General features: G+C 38.0%; 1 protein-coding gene across 1 annotated transcript; it reads right to left on the bottom strand.

Annotated features, from left to right (window-relative positions):
- Nucleotides 1-1,467: 1,467 nt before the first annotated feature.
- YTHDF3 (YTH N6-methyladenosine RNA binding protein F3) lies at nucleotides 1,468-27,232 on the bottom strand. Its single transcript, XM_075023360.1, has 5 exons — nucleotides 26,906-27,232; nucleotides 24,745-24,769; nucleotides 19,213-19,298; nucleotides 16,235-17,827; nucleotides 1,468-4,743 (listed from the first exon to the last, which is right to left on the bottom strand). The coding sequence occupies exons 1-5, from the start codon at nucleotides 26,927-26,929 to the stop codon at nucleotides 4,720-4,722; spliced, it is 1,752 nt and encodes a 583-aa protein (XP_074879461.1). The 5' UTR covers nucleotides 26,930-27,232; the 3' UTR covers nucleotides 1,468-4,719.
- Nucleotides 27,233-27,400: the final 168 nt, after the last annotated feature.

Below are 27,400 nucleotides of genomic sequence, written 5' to 3'. Positions count from 1 at the left end.
TTTGACTTCTGTTTGTCGCATTTCCACTTGTGGGGAAGGACAAGGTCAAAAAAGAACAGGTAACACAAACATTATGCATCCCCTTATATTAACAAACAGCAAGTTTTATTATTAATATTTGGCTTAGACATCCCTGGACACCAAAATCATCAGGATTATTATGCAAAGCGAAATACTGTCAAAAGCCTGGACTGGATACAAGTTTAACTTTGTGAACTGAAAGGTCCATTTTCATCATATTAAAATGCACTTTATTAAAATATATAAAGTAGAACAGACAGTATAGAACAGATGTTTTGAGGAAAACATGCCAGCTGTACACTAATATTTTAATTTTATATGAGGTCAAACCCATAGAGAAATTCTTTCCCCTCCCACACTAAACTATGGTGGATGTGTCAGGCTGAAACCAGAATAAATAACGATGTGAACATGTTACTTTCACAGAAACTTTCAAACAGATTAAATAAGATTAAATGGTCAGTTCTTCTAAGAATTCTCATCCAAGTTACCATACTCTAATGCACATAAAAAAAAACCCAGAAAATTTAAACCAAGGTTTTGCTGCAACTGAAAAGAACTGCTCTCTTAATCTCTCTTAATATGGATCTTCACCTGGCAAAAGGATAAGTAAGACACTGAAAATCTGTGTGTATTTCTTTAACAAAATGGTAGGAAAAATTAATTCAAATGGCTTTGAAAATAACATAAAATCCATTCCTAAAGGGTGGTTTGCATTTGAATGCCTAGAATTATTCATTTAAAAAATTAGTGCTGCAGAGAATTTGAAGGCTGTCCACACTGGATTTTCACTGCACTAGAATCAGCTGCAGTATGTAAATATCTTTCAGGTGAAAGAGCCACCAATTTTGAAAAATTAAGGTAACCACTACTTACAGATTTCAAAACACTGTTGCTTCAACTCACTTTTAGCTAGGAAAGATGCAGTGACACCTGCACATCAAAACAGTCTATTTAAAACTTCTTTTTTTAAGGAATATATTTGAAGTGTGTAAATTCTGCTATGAAGTAGAAAGCAGCTTCAAAATAGAACTTTGACTAAACCGTGAAAAATATTTAAGACACTTCCTCCTAAATATTATGGTTTTTTGCCCTTGACTAAGAGCTCAACATTATCTTTTGTTCAGTGGCACAGATTTGTCTGGGATGAGAATCATTTTGGCAAGGGGCTTTTGCATCTAAATTCTGCAGACAGTGCATTATGAAACTGCCAGAGTATCCAAAAAGAAGAACCTAGAATAGCAAAAGACATGAAGCAATGAAATGTGTCTAGTTGTAAATATCAAGTTTTTCCCAATCCAAGTCCCTCAAAATAAAGTAGTGCCCATGTTTTCCTTAAGCCAGCAACCTGAGCATTCAACTGACAGGAGTTATTTCTTGTCAAAGTCAAATACAAAAACCCTTATGTTAAAGATGCTGATGTTACAAAGTCAAGAGAGACTCAGATTAGCAAAGATCATACAACTTTAATTTGTCCCACTTGTTTTAGTAAGAAAAGTCTTTCAGCAATAACATTACTACATGAGTTCTCAGGTCTCTTCAAAGTGGAAAAAGTAGTCAAAATGCAAAATACTCGGTATTTCTTCCTTCCTCCTGGTATCACTAAATGTGTGCGATAACATCATATCTTACTGTACACTACTGAAATCTTACACTGAATACAGGACTGACTTTTTTTTTTCTTGCGAGCCTTTCCTGGTTTTAAACATTCTGCTGCATCTCTGGTTCACCAACCCATAGGGGTGTAGTTATAGTGCAGCTAAGCTTATTCAACAGTGAGAAGCTGCTTCTGAAAGGACAAACCTCCTTCTTTCCCCTCCCACCATCTCCCTTCTAAACATCTAACCTCACAGAGAACTGCTCAGACTGTTAAACCAGCAGAAAACATCTTGAACTGACTCAGTATGGATCACAGGAAAGAAAATGCTGACACAAAGGAGGGGGTATCAGGAACAGAAAAGGGGTTCCACTGACTCCTCCATTAGCAAGTTAGCAAGCAGCCATTACAACAACTTCACTGTATTGAAAAATCAGACCAAAAAAATGTATTTCTACATTTATTTGAGATATTAAGCACCATTCCTTTTCTTTCTGGAGGAAAAGAACTCGTGCATAAGGAAGCTGAAGGCTAGAAGTTTCACATGTCCATTAACTAGTACAGCACTCCATAGCTGATTTTACAATGTTATATACTATTTTTACAGAACTTTATATGCACATAAAATTCCTTTTAATTTCAGCTGCACATACTAAACTCTCAGCAGTCGGCAAATCGGTCACAACATGACTAACACCATCAGCAATGACACTCTTCTATTTGTAGATTTGCTAACAATCCTGGAACAGTGTAAGAACCGTCACAGCTCTCTAAACGTGATCACCTCCTTCTCTCGCAATCCTGTCTCATTTTCCAAGTTTTCAAAGTCTGCAACAGAGTGATGAACTTACTTTATACTAAACCTGATTCAAACCAAGAGCAATGCTCATGCTATTAGAATAAAAGAGGCAAGGGGTAAAGCAGGAAATACTAACAAAGCCTGCAAAAATATGATACTGCAGTGGAAGCAAACTAAAGGTTGCACATGCAATCAATTCCTGAACGCCTGACTCTTAACAGTAGCTTTCTTCTAACTGGAAACTTCTGTGCATTTTCATAAGATATTTTTGTAACAAAGAAGGAGAAACATGCTGATCCTTTGAAGGATCATCGGAAGGACTACATTTTTTGGACTCACAACACTGACCTTTGCCACTTCAACTGATCAATGACAGTTGGAATAATAGGCAGTAAACCATAAGTCAGCCAACAGAGGGAAACAAATAGCTATAAAACCTGCTAGCAAGAAACAGATATGCATGGAAGCAGCAATTTTTGGGCTCAAGCCAAATTTCATAGGGTTTGGGCTTGAAACCTTTATCTCCTAGTCTCCTCTTACAATATGCACTTTGCTTATCCCTCCCTTACCCCACTTGCTATTTGTTACACATCTGCATTTAAGTGAGATTGCTTCTTTTCTCAAAAATATGGGAGTGGCTTCACTTTTGAGATTCCAGAACACTGGAGGTAAAAATTAAGATTCATATCTGCTACTCCGCAGTCTCAAACAATATTTTAAATAATGAGCAAGGAATAAGTGTGTACTGAACTTTTTGTGTCTGCAAGGTTAGAAGAGTACAAGGGGCTTAAGAAGAGCGAAAGTAAAATATAGCAAAATAGTCTGTATTCAAAACAAACCTTTGCCACTTAAGTTCCAGAACTTTGATTGCCAGAATCTGTAAATGAAGGACTCAAAACACAATATGAACATCTGTGTTGGACAGTAAGACATGAAACACGTTCAAATAATATGTGGTATTGCTATTTTAAGCTATAACATATCTGACTTCTACATTGCCGTTCTAAAAAGAGAAAGCTATCCCTGGAGTTTGGTACAGGCTGTTCAGTATTTTGTACAGTCAATACACCCGCTTAACATTTTTTTAATATTCTCTTCCAGCAGATAGAATGTGTTGCTATATAAAATGAAACAAAAGATATAATTTTTAGAAGTTAAAAACTAGTATAGAATTACCCAGTTTAATATGTATTCTAAAATTCTTGTTGCATGGTTCTAACAAAAATCATGTTAACATGGCTATGAATGTCATATCCATGGATCAAAGTATTTTTCTCAAAATATTTTGGAATAGGGGAAAAAACACCTGGATGTTGGGACAATGAAACAAAAAAATTTGAGAAACAGAGTATATGCTTGCTAAACAAGAATTATGTTTATTTAGCTAGTGAATCACCTAGAGGAGTAAATTTTCACTTTCATGATAGCAATCTGTCAGGCTTGCAAACACCCAGAAATAGGAATTAAAGATTATTTTAAATGTAGTTATAAAGGTCATAAAAAGTCTGATTTAGACTGAGGTACATTTACTCAAAACTGAGATTCATTGAGTGGTAGCAAACAAACAGTTCCTCAGACAAATGCACTTTTTTCAGTATACATGTTACAGAAAAAAAAAATAAAGAAATGTGCATTAACTGGTGGTGTCCACCAAGCTGCATATTAATATTCTCTTACACCAAACAGTTTGAAACAAGGGAAATGTCATTCTAATATAATTTTGTTACGTTTCATTTGGCTAAACTGCAGCTTAAAGTTGCTTTGCCATATTAAAAGATTACTACAATAATTTTCACATGAACATTTAGACTTGAGTTTTACTCCAGGACTAAATATGGCATGATTTGCTTTTAATCTGTTGAATAGCTAAAAACTGACAATTAAAAAAACTACAACAAAGAAAAAAATTAAGTTGAAGCAATGTGAATCTCACATCATTGAACCACTTCTAATGGTTAAATGTTAGTATTTAACAAATTCAAAGAGTTAATGAATCCTTGCATTCGTTCGGTCTCCTGTGCCTTAGCTAGGATGCATAAATACAAAAGACAGCAGATACTGGTAAAAGCTTCAGGACAGAAAGTGCTTGACGAAGGTACAGTTCTCAAGTGTGTTTGGTGAGAGAGTATAAGGGCAGATGCACTGATGAGAACCATTACAAGAAGAGTCAATTTTGTGTTAAAGTGTTCAAAGATGTCACCTTAAGCAGAAAAAAGCTTTAATAACGTCTTCTTAGACATATTAGGCATTTCCAGAGTCTACATCATTAGTGTTGTAATTCTAGCAGGACATCTCCATATAGTTATTGTTTGTTTCTATTTCTCTCCTGAAAAAAAACAAAACACAAAACAAAAAGGAAAATCATGTTAATACACACAGTTCAACATTATCTGCTTTCGTCTCATTAGAGCAGTTGCATTACTTGCAATTTCTCTAAATCAGGCAACAAGCTTTCAAGAAAAAAGCTTCACTTTTTTCAGGAACATGAAATATCTAGTTCAAGTCAAATTCTTAAAAAGAAACACAGAAGTATGTGTCAAACTAGAAGGCAAATATGTTGCAAAAAACCAGCTATCAAAAAGAAAAGGGTTTATAACATTACTTTCAAATCACTTCCAATAAAATATATTGCACAAAGTGAACTGAGTAAGGAGACCAAGGGACCTACAAACAAGGCAAGAGGTACCCTAAATCTTCCGCTTAACTTGTTCAAAAATGCTCTGCGTGAATATTTAAATATACTACTCTCCATCCATTATATCCCTGAAAAAGTAAAGCTCATATTCCCAGGTATCTCATTCAAGGCCCCCTATAGTACAATGTTTCAATGTTCTTAAGATTGAAAGGTAAAGGAACAAGTTGGCCCACTACCTCCTCCTCCATACAAACACATTGCTCAAACGGCGAGAAAAATAATTTAAAAAAAAAAAGCCATCCATACTTTTTTTAGAAATTTCTATTAATAACAAAATGCAAACCCAGTGAGGTAGGAATGGCTGGAAAAAAACCACATTTGAATGCAAGTGTGAGTCGCAGTCAAAACCATATTCACTACAAAGACCTCACAGCACTGTGAGATGTTGCATTTAGTGCAAAGCAACAAAGTCCGTAATGTCATCTGTGTAATACAAACAATGATAAACAACTTTCTACGGTTAAGAGCTAAAAATACTAACTGCACTGTATCTCTATCAGGGACTAACAAATTCTTCCTCTGTATTACAAGTCTAACAGAGTAAATAAAATTTTCAGTACTTTATCATCATCCTCCATTTTCTCTACTTTGCTAAGATAAACATATACATAGACATTATGACTACCTCTAGGAAAAAAATAAAAACAGATCAATAAACTATATCTCATTACCTTCATTATGTATCTTCCAGACCGTAAAAAAACACTGTAGTTTGACTCTAAGAAACTAAGAATTTATCTTCCCATAGCATTTCCTTTCTTAATATGTACAACTGAGCACGTTACAGAAATGTTTTAAAACACTTTCATGGAAGAGAAGTAGGTTCCCTCCCCATTTAAAAGAGAACAAAAAACTCATTTCCAGTATTTTTATTACTAATGCATTACACAGCATGTTATAAATGGAACATAAACATAGCAGGGAAAACCAAAATAAACCAGGAGGCATTTGAACACAAAACCACTCTATCTGATACCATGCTTGAAACTTTATTATGCTAGAAACTATTTAGGAAAAGTGCAAATTAGCATATGAACCCAAATAAATTCTGACAAAAAGACACTATAATGAAAGAGGATACATAACATTTATACTGGTTATTAGAGTACAGCTGATGATCTAATCCTCTCCAAGACAGACCTCTAAGTTGCTTCAAGATGAACACCAAAAAAGTAAAGCTCACACAGACTTCTTGCTCACAATAAGCAGCTCATAGTCCCAGCAGCTGTATATCTAAGATTGGACATTCTCTAGGGCAAAACTTCAGTATATTTAAAGCGAGAGTGATACTTGCGCTGTTCTGCCAGAAATCATTTTTTCCTAGTTCAAAGAGACATGGCTAATATTTTCATAGTAAGGCACTATTTTTAAAATGCAAGATTGATATAACATATCAGTTTGTATTAATGACTGATAAGAGCGCACATCCAGGCTGAAAACAGGATATCACTGGCCTCATGCCTCACTATGCATGTAAGGCATGCAAAAATAGCCTGCTCATGCACATCTCAGATTATTCCTCTACTATTAGCAGACTTCAACTGAAAGAACTGCAGAAAGTGCTGAGAAACACTACTGCAGTATTAAGTAGGAGCCTATGAAACTGTGATGTTAAGTAATGAAATCTCAGTATTTTAACAATTTTAAATTCTACCTATATACAGATAAAATCACCTATTCCAGTCCATTTGCAAGTATTACATATGTAACCACTGAGTCAAGCCGCGTAGAAAGCTTCTCTGCATTACAAACTGCTGCACAGTAAATGGACTGACCATGTGCTTTGTGTAGCCCCTGAACTCAAAAGGCATTTAAGTTCATAAAAATTCAAAATAGAAAGGGAATGATATCCTGACTACCTGCATCCAGTGGATGAAATAAAGGAGGTGTTACAAATTTCAAGTCCATTTTTAATTCTACAGAGGAAAAAGGCTTCAAAGTAACACCAGCACACCTTTCCTGTAGTCTCAAAGTTACATATTACTATACTTATATACTTAAAGCAGACATACAAACTTGACATTTTTAATGCAAGTGAACAGTACATTCTTCTTACTGGTATCAGTAAGATTTGGCACTCTACAGCAAAACAGACAGAGAGAAAACCTGATTTATTCAAAATGCAGGTAGTGGTATTAAACTCAAAAGCAAACTAATCCTCCCCACAGCTGTTGGTCAGATCACAGTCACTACCACTGCCTTTTCCGGTCTCAAAAAGTATTCCTCTTCTAAGTTTTTGGGTGGCTTTTGATTGATTTTTTTTGTATAAACAGTGATTATAGACAAACTAGCAGAAGACTTTATCACCAGCAGGTTTCCACCACCAGAGCAGAGGAAGTTTCCAGCATAACAGACTGGATTCCACTAACATTTGCCTTTCACCCAGCATCTCTTATTCATTTATTACATTCAGATGAGCAAAACCTTTGCCACATCTCTTGCAATGCTCTTGGATAAAAAGCTTCTCCAGTCAATTTAAGTTCCCTGCCAAACTTCACTTCAGAGCTCACCAGGGTGAGGTTACCCAACTTTAGAGGGAGTTTATGAGCAGGATGGGGAAATTAAGTACCATTCCAATTAGAACAATGTGGGAATGTATCGGCTGGTTAAAGGTACTTGCCAGTTGCAGACCATGTGGTGAGCAGCCTTCACACATGCAAATAACTTTTGACACAACCTGACAAAACTAAGTGAAGGTGAACCTGAAAATGCTTGGGCCTCAGAAACATGTGTCGATCTAGTACAAAAATATGGAATTAACTTGATCTGAACTGAGAGGCTGACTTACTTCCAAATTTCAGTTTTCTCTGAATTCAGAGCAATAATCAAATGATCCTGCAATTTATCCTCAGATTTAATGAAATCTCAATGCTAACAAAATTTCAAAATTCAAAGCAACAAAAATGTTTCCTGATCTGATTTGAAAGAAACTACTGAGATGCCCATAACACTGACTTTTGGTATTTTTCTGTCAAAAAAAGAAGGTCAATGAAAAAGCCTGATTGTAAGTAGCAAAAATGTAAATGGTAGCCTAAACCCAACAAGCTACTACAGTCCTCAGCTGTATTTTTATTTCCCCAAAGATCCCACAAACTGAAGCTCAAGGTGAGGGAAGATGGATTTGAAAGGACTTCTGCTTTTTTATAGCAATTCATCAAGTGCAAGCATTCCAAGGTGTCCATTTTGAAAGCTATCCAGGATTGCAAACATGCACAGGCAAATTGCAGAGTTCCCACACACACACTCACCTCCAGCACAATTGGCTATACCTGCAAAAAAACCCTAGAATTTTGCCAAACTTTTGCATCTTACTGCAATGTTTAAAACGTTTATGCCTGAAGCTGTCTGCTTTGCCCCTCTCCCAAGAGGTAACATTCTCCCAGCAGCTTCAGAAGGGAACGTGTAGCACATCTTAGTTGCTTCACTGCAAACTGCGATTTAATCTTCAACTTAAAAGCCCTGCTCATCTGCAATGTAAGCTAACATGTCAGACTGCATTCTGTGAAGTGAGGCACAGGCACACATCTCCTCTGCCAACTCTGCTGCGTGGGCAGGAACACCTGGCAGAGGCAGAACAGACAGCTGTAGAGGTGGTGAGAAGCAGCCACAGCAAAGTTCATGAAATCTCATTTACTAATGGCATGAGCCATAATCTGCAGTTTATTGCACCACAGTGTACCATTACAGCTATGACAGCATAAACATTGACCTTAGTGCTTGAGAACCACAATGAGAAACAGATTACTGAGAAAACTGAAAAATGCTAGAAATAGTGTTCTCCATTTATGACAAGGATATCATTGGCTATTAATATAAACCACATTACTAAAACTTTGAAGTTTTGTAAAATAAAGGTACTTTTTAACTTCTCACTCTTGAATTCCAAACTAAAGAGGGTAAATCTCCTGAAGACAGAGATTACCTCAAAACCAGATAAAAATATTTAAATACATTTTTCCAAGAAGCTCTTCTGGGAATTCTGGGAAGGAAGCATCAGATGGGAAGGATCTCTAGAAACCTTACATGGACCTAGAAATTTTTCCTGTGGAGATGCCATCCCCTCCCTAAACACTCATTTTCTTCTAATCCCAACATGAAAAATACAAGGCACAAATTAAAAATCAAAGTCAACACAGGAAGTCAAACAATGTTTTACAACTCCAGAGCAGTTCCTTCTGGTAAGCCTTATGAATTAATACTCATTTTGAGACCTTGCTGCTGCAGATCATTTGAACTCCAGAGAGTAAATAAGGCTTTCAAGCATATAAACATTAAGAAAGTCTGAAAAACTACAAGACCTAGCCTTCTAAATTATTTATTCTTCGTATTAGTTTTGATGGCATTTTACTTATTTCAGTCTCTGAAACATACTTAGCAATAGTAAAAATGTGAACAAATTACAGTAAAAAGGTAAATAAATTTGAATTTAAGCAGATACATGCATTGTTAGTGAAACATGGACAGACCATATTATTATGGTAACGACAAAGGCAATAAGAACTTAATCCACATCTGAAATTCCACAGCACACTAAATAATAAGGTACAAACATTCAGAAGGCAGAGGTGGAGAAAGAAATCCAACTACTTTAAAGATATCATATGATAAAACACAATGAGGAAATGCTCTGCAGAAACCAAGCTTGAACACCATGAGCCAGAAAAGCCCTTCCAGTCTTGTCTCCCCAGGTGGATACTTTCAGTGATGAATTGGCCAATTCTAACTACAAGCAGCAAGTGATTCCTTTCAGTGCTGTACATCATTACACATTGAAATATCAGATTTTAATTAGCTACAAGACAGCCATTTCAGCAAGTTCATTAAAAAGTAAAAAAATCAAGCTTGTAGATCCTCAGTATTGTTAACAATGCTCACAGCGTAACATCAGCTTTTGAAGACTGAAAACAGATAGCTTCTAACTACATCTATGGAAACTGCATTGTGATGATCACTGTCCCAGCAAAAGGAGCAGAAAGATGACTCTGACACCTTTGTTAATTTTTCTCAGATGCCCATGGGCAACAACAAGATGATTTTATTTAATTGCTCTGCTAAGAAATCTATAGTAGCATTGGAAGGGAAAAGACATCCACTGGAGGGCCTACAAAATACACTGGGGAAGAATTTCTCTGACAATTTTAAGTCTCATGCTCTCTGCACATGCGTAACTCAAATTCCAGTCTGCCATGAGGAAACATGAACTTATTTTATCTTGGTTTATCATTATTTTCTATATGAAAGTGCAACAAACATGCAAGTTTACGTTTACTTTTTCACAACTGATTATAATCCCTGGGTACAGAAGCAAAACAATAATTATAATTACCTGTCAATATTAAGTACACTACCAGACCTCTGAAAAGCTGCTCACAAAGAAGTGGGCTCAAACCACTTATCTGATACAAATTTTGTAATGTATCATTTCAACTAGACGAATCTGAAGGTTAAAGCCAATCAATTTTGATACAAAACTTAAACAATCCTACTTCAACTGAATCTACAGAAACAGCTTTACTAGATATGCAAGATCTGCATGGTTTTAAAGTGCCATTTTTTCCAGCAAAGCACCACCAGCAATGTTCACTGGAGTTTCTGCTAACTAGCCCATCTGTGGTACAAATCAATGAAGCAAGGCTGAAGTACTGTATGGAGAGTCACACAGGTTGCAACTCCCTTGCAATATGCAGCCATATTTCTTTCCTGCAAACTGCAGGAAAAGCATCAGTGTTCCAGTAAATTTGTTCTTAATAGAGCAGTGCAATCTGAGGAGATGTAGCAGGAAGCAGAAGGTTACTGCATGAATTTTAACAGCTTTTCATGCATACTCAAGGTTCTGCTTTTGCTCTGGAATAAGAGATTTAGAATTACTCCTTTGCTTTAAAAACTACAACTTAAAGACACAGCATTTAGAAAAGGCAGAGCTGTCACAGATCCAGCTCAATTCAAGTTTGAAGTCTTGTCTTAGGAAGTCTTCATATTTAAGAACACTAAAGAATTTAGATTCCAAAAATGACTGGTCTCCTGAGCGTTAAGGTAGACCATTAGGTTGATATACCTAGCTTTTCCAATAGGGGTCCCTATTTTACAGGAGAAATTGGTCTTTCAAGTCCCAGAGTCGAGAATTTAAATTCACTCTGTAAGAAGGGACTCCGTAAGCTTGATTTTGCAAGTAGGAATTTCAAACCAAAAAGAAAAACAATACAAGATGCATGCAAGTGTTGCTATAAACTAAGACCACCTGTGAGTTTAATTACATTCCAACTTTTTAATTCAACAGTCCAGTATTGCACTTTTCCTATTGCACCATCTTTTCACTTGCTAGAGTAATGTAGACCACACCACTACTCAAACTCTTACAGAGTCACTCTATACGAGACCATATTTTAACATCCAGACCTCTCCATAGTATCCCCATCTTGTAATAAATTCTAAACCCTACCTCTGAACAGAAACAATTGACTATCAAATGCACAGAAAACAGGCACATTTGAAATCTATGTGTCTATAACAAGAGAATTTGCAGGTCATTTTTAACTGTTTCCAAAAGACTAAAGATGCAAAAGCAAATGAAGACATAGTAAATAAGCACAGCGTGATGGGATGAAAATTCTGGATCAGTACGTCTAAAATTATTCAAGCTCCAAGTAATCATCTTCTCCCGAGACCAGGGGCACATACTCATCTCATGATTATCAAAGGAGCAAAAATGTATCTTCTGTTTCTACTTTCTGACCATATTGGTTTTTCTTAAAGCAGACATGAGGCATGTTATATCACTTTGATTTATGAAGATGAAACTGTAGATAAACATCAAGTTCAAGGAAATTGCAAAATAATGGCCCTAGAAACATCAAAAGCATACAGGAAATGCACAAGTTTCTCAAGATACTATGTAACCTGTTTCATTTACTGTTTTGAACCTCTTTTAGATGTAAAGACGCAAACTTTAAAAAGTCATCTGGTACAACTATCATTTAACTACATTAAAAAAGTTCGTCAACTACCTGTTTTCTTTGACCTGTACAAGGACTGTGGATGTATCTATATCTGACTTTGACATTATAACCTAGGAGTTGATGGTTGGGGGGTAAGGGGAGGATGAAGTGTCTACAGTTCACTCTTAATGGACATTTTCTCACTTCCCTCTTTCCTTTAAGATATTTTCAAGAAATATCAAATTAAGCATAAAGTCAGCAGTGTCCTGGAATGGAAAGGAGTTACACTGCTTAACACTGCAGCTTGATTATGACCAGAGAATGGGCGGGGGGGGGAATTACTCCTTTTGAGAGTCAGAAAATTTTAGCTATATCAGCATTCCTATTACAAGATATGTAGTACAACAGGAGAAAGCTAACATTTTAAATGTTTATTTACCTGTCATTTAAAGGCTTCCTGAAAATAAAAATTCCAAATGTAAATTAGATAAACACAAATATATATTGAATTCCTCTGTCTTCTCCCACAGATAAAAATTAGTTATTTTTCTGAACTATCTCATGAAGAAAATAATCTAAAGCATTCTACAGTTGCATGGAACCATGATATTTTTTTCCATTATATGCTACAAAAACAGAACTCTGCGCTAAAGAGCACCAAAAGAAGCCCTAGGACAACAAGTAGCTGCAGGTTAACAAACAGCTGCAGGTTAACAAGCCACCACCTGAGGGTGAGGAAGCTGTAATCTTCCAACAACTGCATTTTTACTCAGAGACACATTTCATTTTGATCCATGTATTTACTGAAGATCAGGTACACAACTAACACAGATTTCTTTTTTGTTTTCCTTTTCAATGCCTTTTATTTTCCTAATGTCATTATGTGCTGTTAAATGGCATGTTTTAAGACTTCTGTTCCATTTTTTTAGCTCTTATTGCTACTGCCTTCTGTTGAAAGACAATCAAATACGTTTTTAAATAATCTGCACACAAATATGCACATTTACACCATGCAGCAGTAGTTCAAACTAAGGACTAATGCAATTTCAGGTTATTTAAATATACTACTGACAGAACTCATGAAAAACGTCACTGATTTCTTTGCTCCTTTGATGAAAGATCACAGCACTTGCATGTTTAAAATAGGACACTGGAACCTGAGCCGTAAGAAAAGTCTGAATAATTACTGCACAAATTTGTTTCCAACCCCACTTGTAGATACCTTACCCACACCAGGGTCACATCAAACAGTGATAGACACTAGAGTTCTAATATTTAAGCTTAAAGAGACTATTCATAGTCATATGCAAGTAACCTTTATCAAATGGCAAAGTTACTGAAGTTTCTTCTTCTGTTAATCACAGATTATTCATTGCACTTTTATAAGTATACTGCCATATTTTAATAAAACGTACTGCTAGGTCATATTGGAAATTAATTATTGATCCCCCTGAGTAGTTAAGATTAAAAACTTTTACAACCAATTATTTTAAAATAAGTTAGCTGGAATGATGAACAGTTATAGAGTAAATTAAATCCATAAATCATATGCTGTTTACTACATTTACCAGATCACTGGCTGTATGAAAGTTTGTTACCACCTATGCAATAACAAAACATTAACTGAACTTTAAGGAACATATAAATGACTACTGTTGTTTTATGTATTTAATATTTTATTAACAGCAATAAGCACATTTTTCATGACTGAAACACTGGAAACAAAGTGATTGCCACAGAAAATGGGGATGAACTTAATTTACACAGTTCTACTGGCAGCAGAAAGTGCATGAATTTAAATACAGCTCCATGAAAGCCTAGCTGGCACTAGGTAATACAGGATTACTCAATTAACCATAAACCAGTGTTTACAATACTGATTGTTGCATTTCCAAACTATTCTTGAATCATAAAAGAGTTAACAATTATATGTTTACAATTTAAAGACAGGTTGTTTGTATACTGTGTGATAAAAGGAGAAACCCAGAGGTATAAGATCTACACCCAATCATAAAAGAATGATAAAGATGATCTCTCAGTAGCTGTCATTAGTTTAATTTGGACTTCCTATATTTTAAGTACATATTCATTTGCCTCAGGCATATCTAAAATCCCTCTACAAAGATAAAACCTCACAACTAGATATGCAGCTCTGAAGTATTTTTTTTATAATTTGTCACAAAACCAATTTGTACAATGTTGTAGAAGACTCAGTGCCTACTATGCAAGTATGTTGACAAGTATGTTTTCTTTCAATAGCATTGGGAAAGGTAACTTAACAGAGAAATGCAGAGTTCAGTACTTGAGTCATACAGATGCTATATGTTTCCCTGAAGATATTAAAGGAAACAGCAATGTTACTTTATTACACAAATATGCGTAATCACAGTCATCTAGTTAGAGACCTACTAAATGATGAATTTAGTACTTCGAATTTTAAGTTTAGCATACATAGAAACACTACGAGTAATCTATGTTACCCCCTCCATTACCTTTCATAGCTTTCATCTACTACTGAGGGAACAAAACCACAAATAAAACACATTATCTTCCTGAGTTGCTAGGGCATGTCTGAATTATGACTCCTTTTGTAAGTTTTTTCACAAAAGTAGATACTTTGGAAGCAAACCAGTTATTTGTGGAGCGTCGTAAAACATTAAAAATTAAGAACATACTGAAACACAATGGCTACAGAGGAACAGGATAATCTTCATCCATCTGAAACATTACCGAAATCACAATGAGGTTGTAATAAAGCCTGAAAAAGTCAGTTTTCCCCATACAGTGAATACTCGTTAAGAATGCAGCCCATCCTCCCATCATCAAGATAGCATGGAAGTAACGATACTGATTTAGGGCATATTCAGTTTTCTTTTTAGAAAAAAGATTCAAAAGGCATTACACACCCAACAAGGATACTCATCTTGCCTCCAAACAATAAAAAACTTTCAACATGACAATTTATTGCAGAGCTGTGCAATTAAACTACAAAACTGATTTTGGGTATGCACGACACCGGTCTATAGGAGATGTACATTCCTAATCCTTCAACACACTTTACAAGAGAGGTAGAACCACTGCAGTTCTAGAAACCTAAGAGAAGTAAGGGGGCTGTGATGCATATGAAATTCTTATGCAGCCAGAATTGTGGGAGCTTCAAGAAGTGAACAAATTCAGGACTTTGCATCCCACAAGGCCCCTAATTAGCATAATCCCTAGAGACTTTGGGGGGGGAGGTTTATTCAGTAGATGGTGTGACAAGATGAACAGAGAGCACTACCACCAACTGCACTGATGCAAAACCCTTTTCTGAATACTTGCACATCATCTAACTGGTACAATAGTTCCTGAAATGTTTCTAACCATGAGACAAATCATTATTTACAGTTACTAGCAAGTCTGGAAAGAAAACAAATATAGCAAAAGTAAATATGGTGGTCAACATAAATGTTATTAGTAGGGAGAGTACACACAAAACAAAGTAGACAAGCCCTATAAAACAGCTTAAGCTAAATGCCTTTTTCCCTTGTCTGGTTTTCTGAAATACCTCCAAAACTAAAGGTTTCTCTACAGATTTATCATAGGTATACTTTTCTTCGGAGAAATGAACTACACATTACTTTCTTTAGGAAATGCGCTATCAGAAATGTCCAAAAAATGATTCCGACACTGTACAAGTCATCACTGTATCACTTCCATGTTTCACAACTGTACAAAAGACAAACTGAATCAAGGGGGAAGCCTGCTTTTCACAGTAATCATGCTGTTAACATTCTGTTAAAGCAGAATTTGAATTGAAATGTTATGTCAAATAAAGTAAGCTTCTCCTGTAACTTGAGGTCCTTTTTTGTGACATCCAGAAACCATAAAAATCTAAACTAGAAGACTTCAATTACAGGTAATACACTCAATTCAGTTTTTGTTTACTTTGAAGGGTAAAACATGTCACAAGTCTGCTTATGCAGGCCTATGTTAGTATTGTGGTTAAACACATGCCTGTGTTAAAACAAGTTACAAGAACTTAAATCTTTTCATTAAGACCCAGTTACACCAAGTACAGACACCTTGGGTAAAAAGCACCACTTTCTGATTCAATACTCACACACAGAAATTCCAGTTGTATGACAAACGAGGTTTCCAAAACCAGAAAAAACAGGAGAGCTACTATAATGACATTGATTTCTTACCCTACGCATGGCTTCCTCCTCCTCTTGACGCTTCTCATAATGTGCAAAGTCATCAAAGATTGAGGTGGTATGCTTGAAAGTAGCAATTATTTTAAGCACTTGCTTGGCTTTTTCTAGGGGTACCTCTTGAGTGTCCCTCGAATTGGTAACCGGTTTGTTGTCGTTGTTTTCCAAGCGAATATGCCGCAGTTGGTTATTGGGAACGTCTTTGACAAAGATCCATTTGACATCAAACTTCCCCTTCCACTTATCCTGAGACCAGACACCAGCATATGCATTGTAGTCCACAACAGACTTCATCTCAGCCACTCCACAAAAGTGTCCACTGCCATTCACACTGAAGAGTAAATAGAGTGGGCCTTTTCCATTCAGGGAACGGTAAGCAGCATCCAAGCGCTTATTACCATGTTCAGTACTACACCAGATAGAGTACTTAATGGAGCGATGAATATCGTCCTCTGAATAACTTTTGATTATAAACACACGTCCATTCTTCAGATTCCAATCGAAATCTTTGGGATTGTAGTTGTTTATGGCCTTTAGTTTCTCCAGCACTGGATGCACTTCCACACCAGAAGGTGAGGAGCTGACAGATACAACACCTAAACCAAAGTTCTCACTACCAGCTCCATTGTTCTGGCTGAAGCCCACACCCCTATTACGAGGAGCTACCCAGCGGTTTTGCAGCTGTTGTTGCTGCAACTGGTGAGGCTGGGCCTGCTGCTGAGGTCCTTGTTGCTGTTGTGGTTGCTGTGGCTGAGGCTGCTGTTGAGGCAGTTGGCTTTGCACCAGTGGTGGTGGTTGAATTAATGGCTGAGGCTGCTGGATTATAGTCTGAGGAGGCAGTACTGGTTGGGCTGGGGGTGCTTTTACCACTGACCCTTTGTCATCCCAAGTTCCAATATTCATGTTGTGTTTTATAGGTGGTGGTGGTACAGCAGGGCCCCCAATGCCCACATTACCTTTAGGCTTGAGTTTCGGCTGAGGTTTAGCAGGCTTCCTTGCAATGGCAGCCCACGAGGTTGGTTTAGGTGCTGAACTGCTAACTGGGGGCACGCTGTTTGCTGCAATGCTTGTCATACCTGTACTGCTCAGAGCTGAACCTACAGTTTTTGTTACAGCAGCCGTCATATCTCCACCAATTTTCAGTCCAGTCATGCCTTGCTCAATGCTGCTAATCCCAGGCACCTTGCTCAGAGTATCACTGCCAAATCCAGCCTGTCCATCTGCTATGGCTCTCCCAAGAGAACTAGGTGGATAGCCATAGCTGCTGCTGTAAGCAGAGCTTTGCGTTGATTGTCCCTGAGATCCACTTGTCCCCCATGTAGAGAAGTCTGCATTCCCAGGAAAAAAATTAAATCCATGCTGCCCAAGAAATGGAGGGGTATTTCCTAATGCCCCAGGTTGACTAAATACACCATCGGGTATGTAATGGTGTTCGCCATTACTCATCTGTCCATAAGTTGTCAAGTATGGCATTGGAGGGTCGCCTGCAGTTGACCATGCTGCTTCGCCTAAAGAGTAAGGAAATCCAATGGATGGAGCATAATAACTAGGCATATATGGGTCTGACATTGGTGGATAGCTGTTACTCTGCAAGAAAATAAAACAAAAATCAGCAATATAGACAATTATGCTAAGGGCAAAAACCCCCTGTAATACAGTCCCAAACATTTTTCAGGATTATATGAATGCATTTGTAACTTCCACCATTCCTCCCAACATAAAAGATGAACAAGGTATCTGTTAGATGTGGCCATATTTTCCTCCAAAGACCTTTTCAAAGCACTGAAGAGTGTCATTTTTTGTAATATTTTATCTTTATTTTCAGTTACTGAGCTAGGCTTAAGATGCCTCCATGTCAACAGTATCAAGAAAATAACAAGCTACTTTAAAAAACAAGCCATAACAACTGCAGTTTCATAGAGAAAAATAGGTGCAACTATAGTTTAAAGTTTTGCTATTCTTAGTTTCGTCAAATTTCTCACTTCTAATTAGAGACACCTGCCAGAATATTATAGTGAAAAGGATGCAAGGATGCCTGTTTGTTTCAGGCAGAACAATCAAACTGTAACATTTCCACACTATTGAGAACAGGCATTAAGTACTATCTGTGGCCTAGTAGAACAAAGTTTGCTAGCTAAATTCAAATTCCACTTCCAAGACTCCTGGGAAGTCACAGCATTTACTTCTTGAAAAGACAAAGCTCCAAGACATTTGAAGGACAACCCCCACATGACTTTTGATGTTGTTTGGGGGGGGAAAAAATGCACATCATCATCCTCTACCTGATGCCTCCTTAATGTATTATTTGAAAAAAATGGGAAGGCAAGCAAAATTCTCAATGCCTTTTAATAATTTGTGCTTTCTCCCCCTCTCAAGACCACTATAACTTACCAACTTAATTTAATGAGTACTAACTTTTTGACTAGAGACAATTCACAGTTCTGGAAACAAGTCATTAACTTCCTGGCAGAAGAGTTATACCAGTAATATTAAGCTTCAATCTATTATGCCATCAACTGTGAGCTACTTCTACCAACTTCAGAGGAAATCACATCCAAGCAGTTACTATTTTCTCAGAGCCAATGAAACTGTTGTCTTAACTGCATCCCATTTATGATGATTTCATTGTAAACGTAAGGTGTGGGGTTTTGTTTTGGGGTTTGTGTTTTGTTTTCTGGGTTGGTTTTTTTCCTCAAGCTTCTTGTAACTGCATCTTTCTGAAGTCAGAGCACAAACGCAAGATCAGGAGACATCAGAGCATGCTTTGTAACTGAATCTTTTCCAGAATTATTAAAGACTTTACCTGTTTAAGTTATCATGTGGTAAGACAAGACAAGACACAAAATTATATTTCAATTGATATTCAGGCAAGTAAGTAATGCTAGCTAAGAAATATCATCCAAAAATTAATGAAGTCTGGAAGTCAGTTGAACTCCAAAATTAATTCAAGATAGTAAACAATGTTCACTTACCTGATTTGTCTGACTACTTAGATATGGCTCAAAATCATCATCATTTACTGCATCCTTTTGATGAATCGAACCGTTTTGTACTGAAACTAAAAGTAAATCTGTGTTAGGTATACTCTCTGGAAGATCTATGCTGTGCTTTTAATCTTGACAACACTCCTTAATCGCCTGCACATTGAAATACTTGTGCTTTGTTGAGACTGAACATATTACTGTTAAGCATCACTTTGCTAAATTTAAAGAAAATGGCTCATTCTATTGATGATCCCAATCAGTCTCAGGAGAGGTCTGGAAAGATGGCAACCAGAGCAGACTACTCCTGACTATTCTTTTCTGAGCTCCATAGACAGAGGAAAAACTATAGGCACACCTTATTTGCACAGGCAGTAAATCCAGCGTTTCCAGAAGTACCAGACCAAGTGCAAATGTGCAGACCAACCAGATCAGACATATTCAATAGGTTCAGGGAAAGTTGCAACATACAACATTATCCTGCCAGGACAAAAGTCAGTTACCCACCAAGACAACCATAAAGGGCACTATTATTCAGCTATTTAATTCTGTATTTCCTACGTAAATATTACACTGTACTGCATTAGCAGCATCTCTGAAGCTCAGAGGGTACACAGCAAAACAGAAACAAGAGCTAAAGTCCCCAAGGGTGATTACAATCCTTTCCCAACATATGTGCCACTATACACTGGAATCTCTTCCTACCTGCTCTTCTTGGCCTCCTATTACCTTTAATTTCATCTAAGGCATTACACCTACCTGGGATTTTCCAGTTGCCCAAATTACTTGAAGCGTCTCTCCACCCTCCCCCAGGCTACTATTCAAACAAAGTCAAGTTGCACAAATCTCTACTACGTTCCATTGTTTCCCATGGTGCAAAGCAAAGCAGGGACTTAAACCAGCAATTTGCAATTATACAACTTGAAGATGAAGACCTCTTCTCAAAAATAAATTACTGCTGTTCCAAATACAAGTTTTTTTGTTATTTATCAAACAGGTCCAGTGAAAAAAACAAAACAAACAAACAAAACCAACAAACAAGCCAAACAACAAACAAATAAGTTTTAGAGTGATCAGTAAGGTGCACTGAGAAACCATGACAGCAAAAGTTAAAACAGCAGATTTTCTGACAGCTAGAGACACTGAGTTAAGAGCTGACTCTGCAGTCTCCCTCTTCTAGCAAAAACTTCTGAAAGGTATATACAACCATGTAACTAAACCTTCAACTGTGGTGGAAGTAGTGTTTAAGAGTGCGGTTTTTTCTGTTTCATTGGGGCAGGGAGGGCAGTTCTGCCACCCAAAGTTCACGTTGCAAACCAAGTGGTGCCTGGACCAAGTCACTTCAATTTTTTTCACATTTGACTTGAATACCTCTAAACCAAACTGCCTTCAGGAAATGAAGCTAGCTGAAAAAACGACAAAGGGATAGATATAATCACAAGGAATAACCAAAATTCTGGAAAAAATTATTAATTTCAGACAGCAGTAAAAAGAGCTGAAAATTCATAATTTAACACAAAACAACAGAAGATTTTTTTTTTCAAAGCAAGCATCTGGGAAAAAAATCAAGCAACTTGTGTTTTGAATGTCTTCCTGGAGTTTTAAGAGTCAGAACACTTGACACTTCAGTTATTACAAACTGGCACAGTGCGTTTGTATACTAGCTACAGCCAAGTATGACCAGCAATGGTGAGCACAATGAGTTTTAAAACCTGATAGAACAGTATTTCTAGATTAAATACCAAATTTAAATTAACATTAGGTGTTGGATTTGGTTTTTTTCCCCTAAATAAGGAGTTTCAGTTAAGGTTATTAATCATCCTGAATTTCCACACAATGGTAACATATTAATGAGCTGGAACACTATATTCTTTATATTTGGCCCAGTCACACATGGGATGAGCCTCAAAATCTTTTGTCCATGCCATGCCTGTTGCTTAGACTTGACTAAATACTATGGAGAGCACAAATGTTAAATAGAATTCTGTTATAATGAAAAACATAGATGGAGGCATACAAGTTTCTTAAAAGCATGCAACCACAAATAAAGGAATAAACAGCTGCATGTCGAGACTAGAATCCTATCAAAATTAATCTCCTCATACTGACAGCTAATCTTCATAAAACATGCATCTGCTGTGTTTATTGTTTCAGAGGTATCTAAAGGTCACTTAAGACAGAAATTTTTTTTGTCTGTCATTACAACTAACACAGAATATTCTTCTAAACGTATTTTCCTTCTTATTTATTCTGTATTGAGATCTTAAGTCAGTGACTCAAGAGTTCTATACTGACATCTTTCCTAGTAAATATATACATTTTCCAGTGAAATAGCGTTACTAGAAGTTTGTTTCTTTGGCTTTTCATTCTACCTTTACGTAACGTGTTAATAATGAAGAAGGTAGCCCACACACACATTTAGCAACAGCAAACAGATTAAGACACATGCCTCATTCCCAAAATCTCACATTAAGTGTTCCAACTGAACAGGGTAGTGATGAAGAATACTAATCGAAACTAATCTACAGTTACTAAAAATATCTGTATCAATCCAATCCTGAAAATACTGTATACTTCTGCAAACACTGTGAAAACATACAGTGTAATTAGATATTGGGAAAAAACAACTCATCAAATAAAGGAACTTAAAGCTTATATTCTTTTAACTGCTACTGTCCTTTGAATAACCACTTGCAAAATGCACAAATGATGGCCAAAGGCATAAGAATAAAATTTTAATTAGAAGAAGCCGTTACATGTTAATTAATGTGGAGAATAAACACTAAATGAAACATTAACATTTCATTCTTGTTTTAAACCTAATGCTTATGTTTACGCCTACTACAAAACCAAAATTTTTATTTATATATATGTGTGTGTAAACACAAGTTAGCACTTTCCTATCACAGGTGTGATACACTGGCACAACAAACAAAAGGAAGGGGGGAAAAAAAAAAAAAGATTATTGGGAATGCCAATTTCTCCCTATCACCACACCACTGTAAGACATCATTTGATTGATGTCAGTTCTGATGTTTTATGTCAACTGTATAGTAGTTGACAATTAGAATAAGAAAACTTTCAAGACAGGATATTTTACTCATTCAAATCTCTGAAATACCAACATTAACATCTGACACAACAGGTGGACAGTACTGTTCTACACACTAGAACTTCAATCCCACAAATTCTGGTCAAGCCAAACAGCACTGTATACCAATTTATAATCGACTAGAATAAAGCATCAAAAACATTTTCCTAGACAATACAAATAAGCTACCTCCCAATGTAATTTGCAGGTCTAGTATTTTTTGTTTCAATATGAAAAGTACTCTATTTCCATGCATACACCTCTTACACTGCTCACTCACGTCCTCTCATATGCTCTACCAGACATGTGGACAGTAACCTTTTTACCATCCTCTAACATTATTACTCTTATGCACAGAACCAACTTCAGAGTAGTCTGTTAACTCAGTATCACATCTTCCATCGAAGCTCCTTTAAGCTGGGACCTATCATGACACCTGAAAAAAGATTACTGTCTGCTAACATGTGGTCAGTAAGGATTGCTGATACAGATTTAATCTATCCTCTTGAAAAAGTCTCTAACCCAAAGCGAACCACTCGTGCTACACTGTGCTACCATTGTTAATCTCCTAGCCCCTTAATGTAATGCTAAATCATAGCAGTTTCATTAAATAGACGTTATACCAAATAATTTAACAGAATAGAAGAGATTACCATTTTGTTTCACTATATTTTTCATTTAGGTCATAGTCTCACCAAAAGAATACATAGTAAGTATCCATTATTTAAAAGGATGCACTCCATAAAAATCCAAGTTCAGAAATGCAAAAATCTCATCGTTACATAGCAAACCGAGAGATGTGTTTTGATTCAAACATTCTGCAGCATTTACAAATTATAGCACACAAAAATACACTAACATAAATAAGTTAAAGTAAAGCTGACTTGTGCATTTTTACTACTAAACAAGCTGCAACGTAACACCCAAACAGAAATGCTTAATACTTTCACCGCAATTCATATATATGGAGTATAGTTCAAAAACTACATGTATGATTCTCTAATAGGTGCATCTCTAACCTCACTAAAACTGAGATATGGTAATTCAAAGAACATGAAACCACAAACTACTTGCTAAAATAAATCTGACTTTTCCTCTCATTTAAGGCCAAGTAGGAAGGTATAAACACAAACTATTTCAAAGACACAAAGAAATAGTTAAAAGCTTCAGTTTGGGGGAACAAAAAAAAAAAAAAAAAAAAAGGTAGCAGTATTAGAATATGAGAGAACAAGTAATCAAAAATGACCAAACTGAGAAGGTCTAAGGAGGTAAACACAACTTTATTTTTTCCTGAATGAAGAGAAATTAAAAGGAACAGGCCAAATTCAGCAAGATTCAGGAACCATGTGCTACCTTGTAAGCAATATATGTAATAAGAAGCAGATAACCTGCATGTAGACAGAATAATAGAATAAGTACGCTGCGGATAACCTTAAGTGACAGTTCACAGAGAAGAATTAGATTAGTTCAGATCAGATAATGAACAGCAGGGGCAAAGAGTATATGAGCTCAAAAAAAACCCCCAAAAAACCCTCAAAAAAACCAAAACAAAACACATCAGTTTCCTGACTGCTTGAAGAAATAATAAGCATATTAACACACGAAGATAGCTGTGTGCATGCTATTCTATAGCTCAGCTTGCTAAGCACCTAAGAATTAAATGGACACAAGTGTAGTGATCAGGCAAAAAGAATTCCCAAATAGAACATTAGTCTTTATATGAAAGAAGACCAGAAATAAATTGCAAGATATAATCCGAGATGCTGTTTACAACAGACTTGCCAAGAATTTGAGAGAGAAGAATATTAAGCAGTTAGTTCCTTGTTTCTGTGGGAGAGAAGAAACCCCATTGAGTATGGTATTTAAAAACTAAGATGTTGACAGAAACATGAAAAAAGTAGAAAAGCAGAAGGCCTACAAACACCAAGAGAATATTCTATACTGATGCTAAAATGAAGAGAAAAGCCCACCAAATTTCTGAGAATAAGGAAGGTGATGTGTTCTGCTCACAGATATGAGTAACTAAATAGTCACATGGCTATTGCCTCGCAAGCTAAGGAAGCTGTTCAAAAGATTCTTCCTGATGATTCTAGTACACTGAATCTATTCGCTACACAGAAAGGCCCAAGGTGTACTCTCAAAGCGATTATACAAGCATATCACAAAGTCAGCTAAAAAGAAATAGCAGTGTTATCATCTAACTTGTGACATTAATCTTCATTTGCAAAATAAAACAATTTAAATTGATGTACCACTGTGCCACAGTAAAAAAGCTGGGAAATAACATTTTGGCACACAATTTCCTGTCATCTTGCTCTGAAATAAAAGACATCCTATAGCTACATTCTCATCCCACAATTGTCTGAAGACATATTAATCTCCATAAACAGCAAAATTAGAGTTTTATGCAGAAATACAAGAAATCAACTTACCTTTATTTCCCTGTCCTTTAGGTCTCTGTATATAGGAAAGTGGAAAAAAAAGCAAAGCAAGTTCAGTTAGAATCCTCTAATGTTTACTTCAGGGTAATTCCATTTATTTGCCAATTCTGCTCTTTTCAACTTAAGTATCAGCTTAAAATATTATTAAAAACATGCTATTATAAAAATATTATACTATATAAAATAATGTCATATAAAATATTACAAAAACCCCAACACAATAATTCTAAAATTGAAAAAATTTCACCAAAAAACATTGAAATAATCTAGTCTTTTACAGCACATTAAGCTTAAATGGTGTTGAAAACCTGAACAACAGATGAATTTTGATTGCCACCCCTCCCCAAGAAATATAAGCAATAAACAAAGCATAGAGTAAAAGAACAAAGAAAGTTAGCAGCTTAAGATTACTGCCAGTAGTAGAACTTCATTAGAACTTCATTATCATATGTCATCTTTTAAGTTGACTGATGGGTACTTATCAGAGAATAACCAACAATGCCTTGCTTTTTAGATATACAACAGAATATACAGTGATATGGTAAGCTGAACTACAAGTTGTGCATTCCTCATCTAGGCAATTACATTGAGAAAATGATACAGTCTGTATGTAGCTTTCACACAAGGAAATAATACCTTAAGGAGGATTTTTCTTTTTTTTTTTTTTTTTAGGATTAGTCATTACAAAACACTGTTAATCTGTCGTGCACTAAGAATCACTGTAACAGTACAAGTTATAGTATCCTTAATTCCTCTATAGCAAAATAAAATAGCTTACAAAAACAAATGCTAGCCCATGAAAAATCTAATTCATCTTATCACATATGTACAACTAAGCACAAGTGAGTCTCCAGGCTCTGTCACTCTCTAACAATTTTAAGTCCTGAAAAAGTCAGTATTCAGAGGTTTGAAAGTTTAGAAGGCAACCACCTCCATCTTGCTTTCATGTGCACCTGCCTCAGAGTTATCATAAGACTGTTTTAACACTGCTCCACCTAAAGCTGCACTGGTTAGTCACCTCCCTCTCCCCAAACCAGAGAAAAATCTCTGTAACCTTAAAAACCCCAACTCATCTTTTGGGACGAATCTAATCCAGACACAAAGGCATGCACAGACCAACAAGAGACACGGTACTAAAAAAGTTGGGAAAAAGCAGCCTGCCTTCTGGAAGACAGAGCAGTGAAAAGCTAAGAGATCAATGAGCTCGAAATAAGTGCATAAAAGGAAACTAGAGAGCACGCACAGAAACAAAAGAAACAAAACATTAAAGGCACAGAGAGAAAATAAAAGGGGGCAGGGGACTGCAGGGCCAAAACTTTTGAGGAGTGGCAGAGGCCCATGGAGGAAGCAGAGACCAAGACAAAATAGCTTCCAGCCAGAAATAAAAGGTCAGCAGAGGCCTAACAAAGATTAAAAAAAAAAAACAAAACAAAACACCGTACTCTAAGCTCCGCAAAGAACCGACTAAAAAAGTGCAGCACAGCGCACGGAGGGAAACAGAGGAGAAGAGCTGGAAAAAGCGGAGGCCGCGGGAAGGAGCAGAAAGCAGAAGCCCGAAGAGAGAGGAGGTGGGTGAGGAGAGAGAAAGGCACGAAGCGAAAGGATGCGGTGACGAGGAGCCAGAAAGAATCAGGGGTGCGCAGGGCCGAGGAGAGGGAGCCGGGCGCCGCGGGGAGCCCGGCACCGCTGCTCTGCTGGAGCGCAGAGAGGAAACGGGCGCCCAGAGGGGCTCGGCCGGGCAGGGCTCGCCGGCGGGCCGGGAGCACAAAGGGGCCCGGCCGGGCGGGGGCCCGAGCCGGCAGGGCGGCGGGCCGGGAGGCGCGGGGCTGAGCGCCGGCGGGCCCTGCGGGCGGGGAGGCGGAGCGGCTCTGGCGCGGATCAGCGGTTATAAATAGGGGCTGCTGGGCTGGGAAAGGGGCCCGCCATCCCGGGCGCCGCCGGCTCCGATTGATCGCCGCTCCCTATGGCGGCGCAGAGGGAAAGAGGGAGGGAAAAGGCCGCGAACCGCGCCGCCCCGGCGGCGAGGGAAGGTGCAGGTGGCCGCCCGGCCGCCGCCGCCGCCGCCCCCCCGCGCCGGGGCTAACGACGGGCCGGGGAAGAGAAAAGGGCAGGGAGCGGGCGGCCGCCCCCCCCGCCACTCCGCGGCCGGTACCTGGTCGACGCTGGTGGCTGACATTCTTCACGGGGAGCCGCGATCCCCTCGCTCCGCTCCGCCTGGGCCTCGAGTGATTCCGCACGCCGGGGCCGCTCGCCCGCCCGCCCGCCGCGCCGCTCGCCTCCGCCGCCGCCGCCTCCTCCTCCTCCTCCCCGCTGCCGCCGCCTGATTGTCGCCGCCGCCTGGGCTCGCTGCCGCCGCCGATCGGGTTCCCGCTGGAAGGAGCCGGCCGGCCGGACGCAGCGCCGCTTCCCCCCCTGCTCTGGGCTCCGCTTCCCCACAATGGCGGACGGGCTCCGGCTCCCACTTCCGCTCCGCGGCGCCCTGACCTTCCGCTCCCCCTCCGCCGGCGTCGCCACTGACCTTTCCCTTCCCGTCCCCGCCTCCATGTCACGTGGGGAGGGAAACAGCCCCGCGCGCGCGCCCGGCAGCCGACGGCGATGGCGCGGGGGGTGTGGCCTGCGGCGCCCGGCGGCGAGCGCGCGTGCGCGC

Source organism: Buteo buteo, chromosome 3 (assembly GCF_964188355.1).
Source record: "Buteo buteo chromosome 3, bButBut1.hap1.1, whole genome shotgun sequence".
NCBI lineage: Eukaryota > Metazoa > Chordata > Aves > Accipitriformes > Accipitridae > Buteo > Buteo buteo.
Note: the sequence above shows the minus strand (reverse complement) of the source record. Positions and strands in the feature narration are given on the sequence as shown.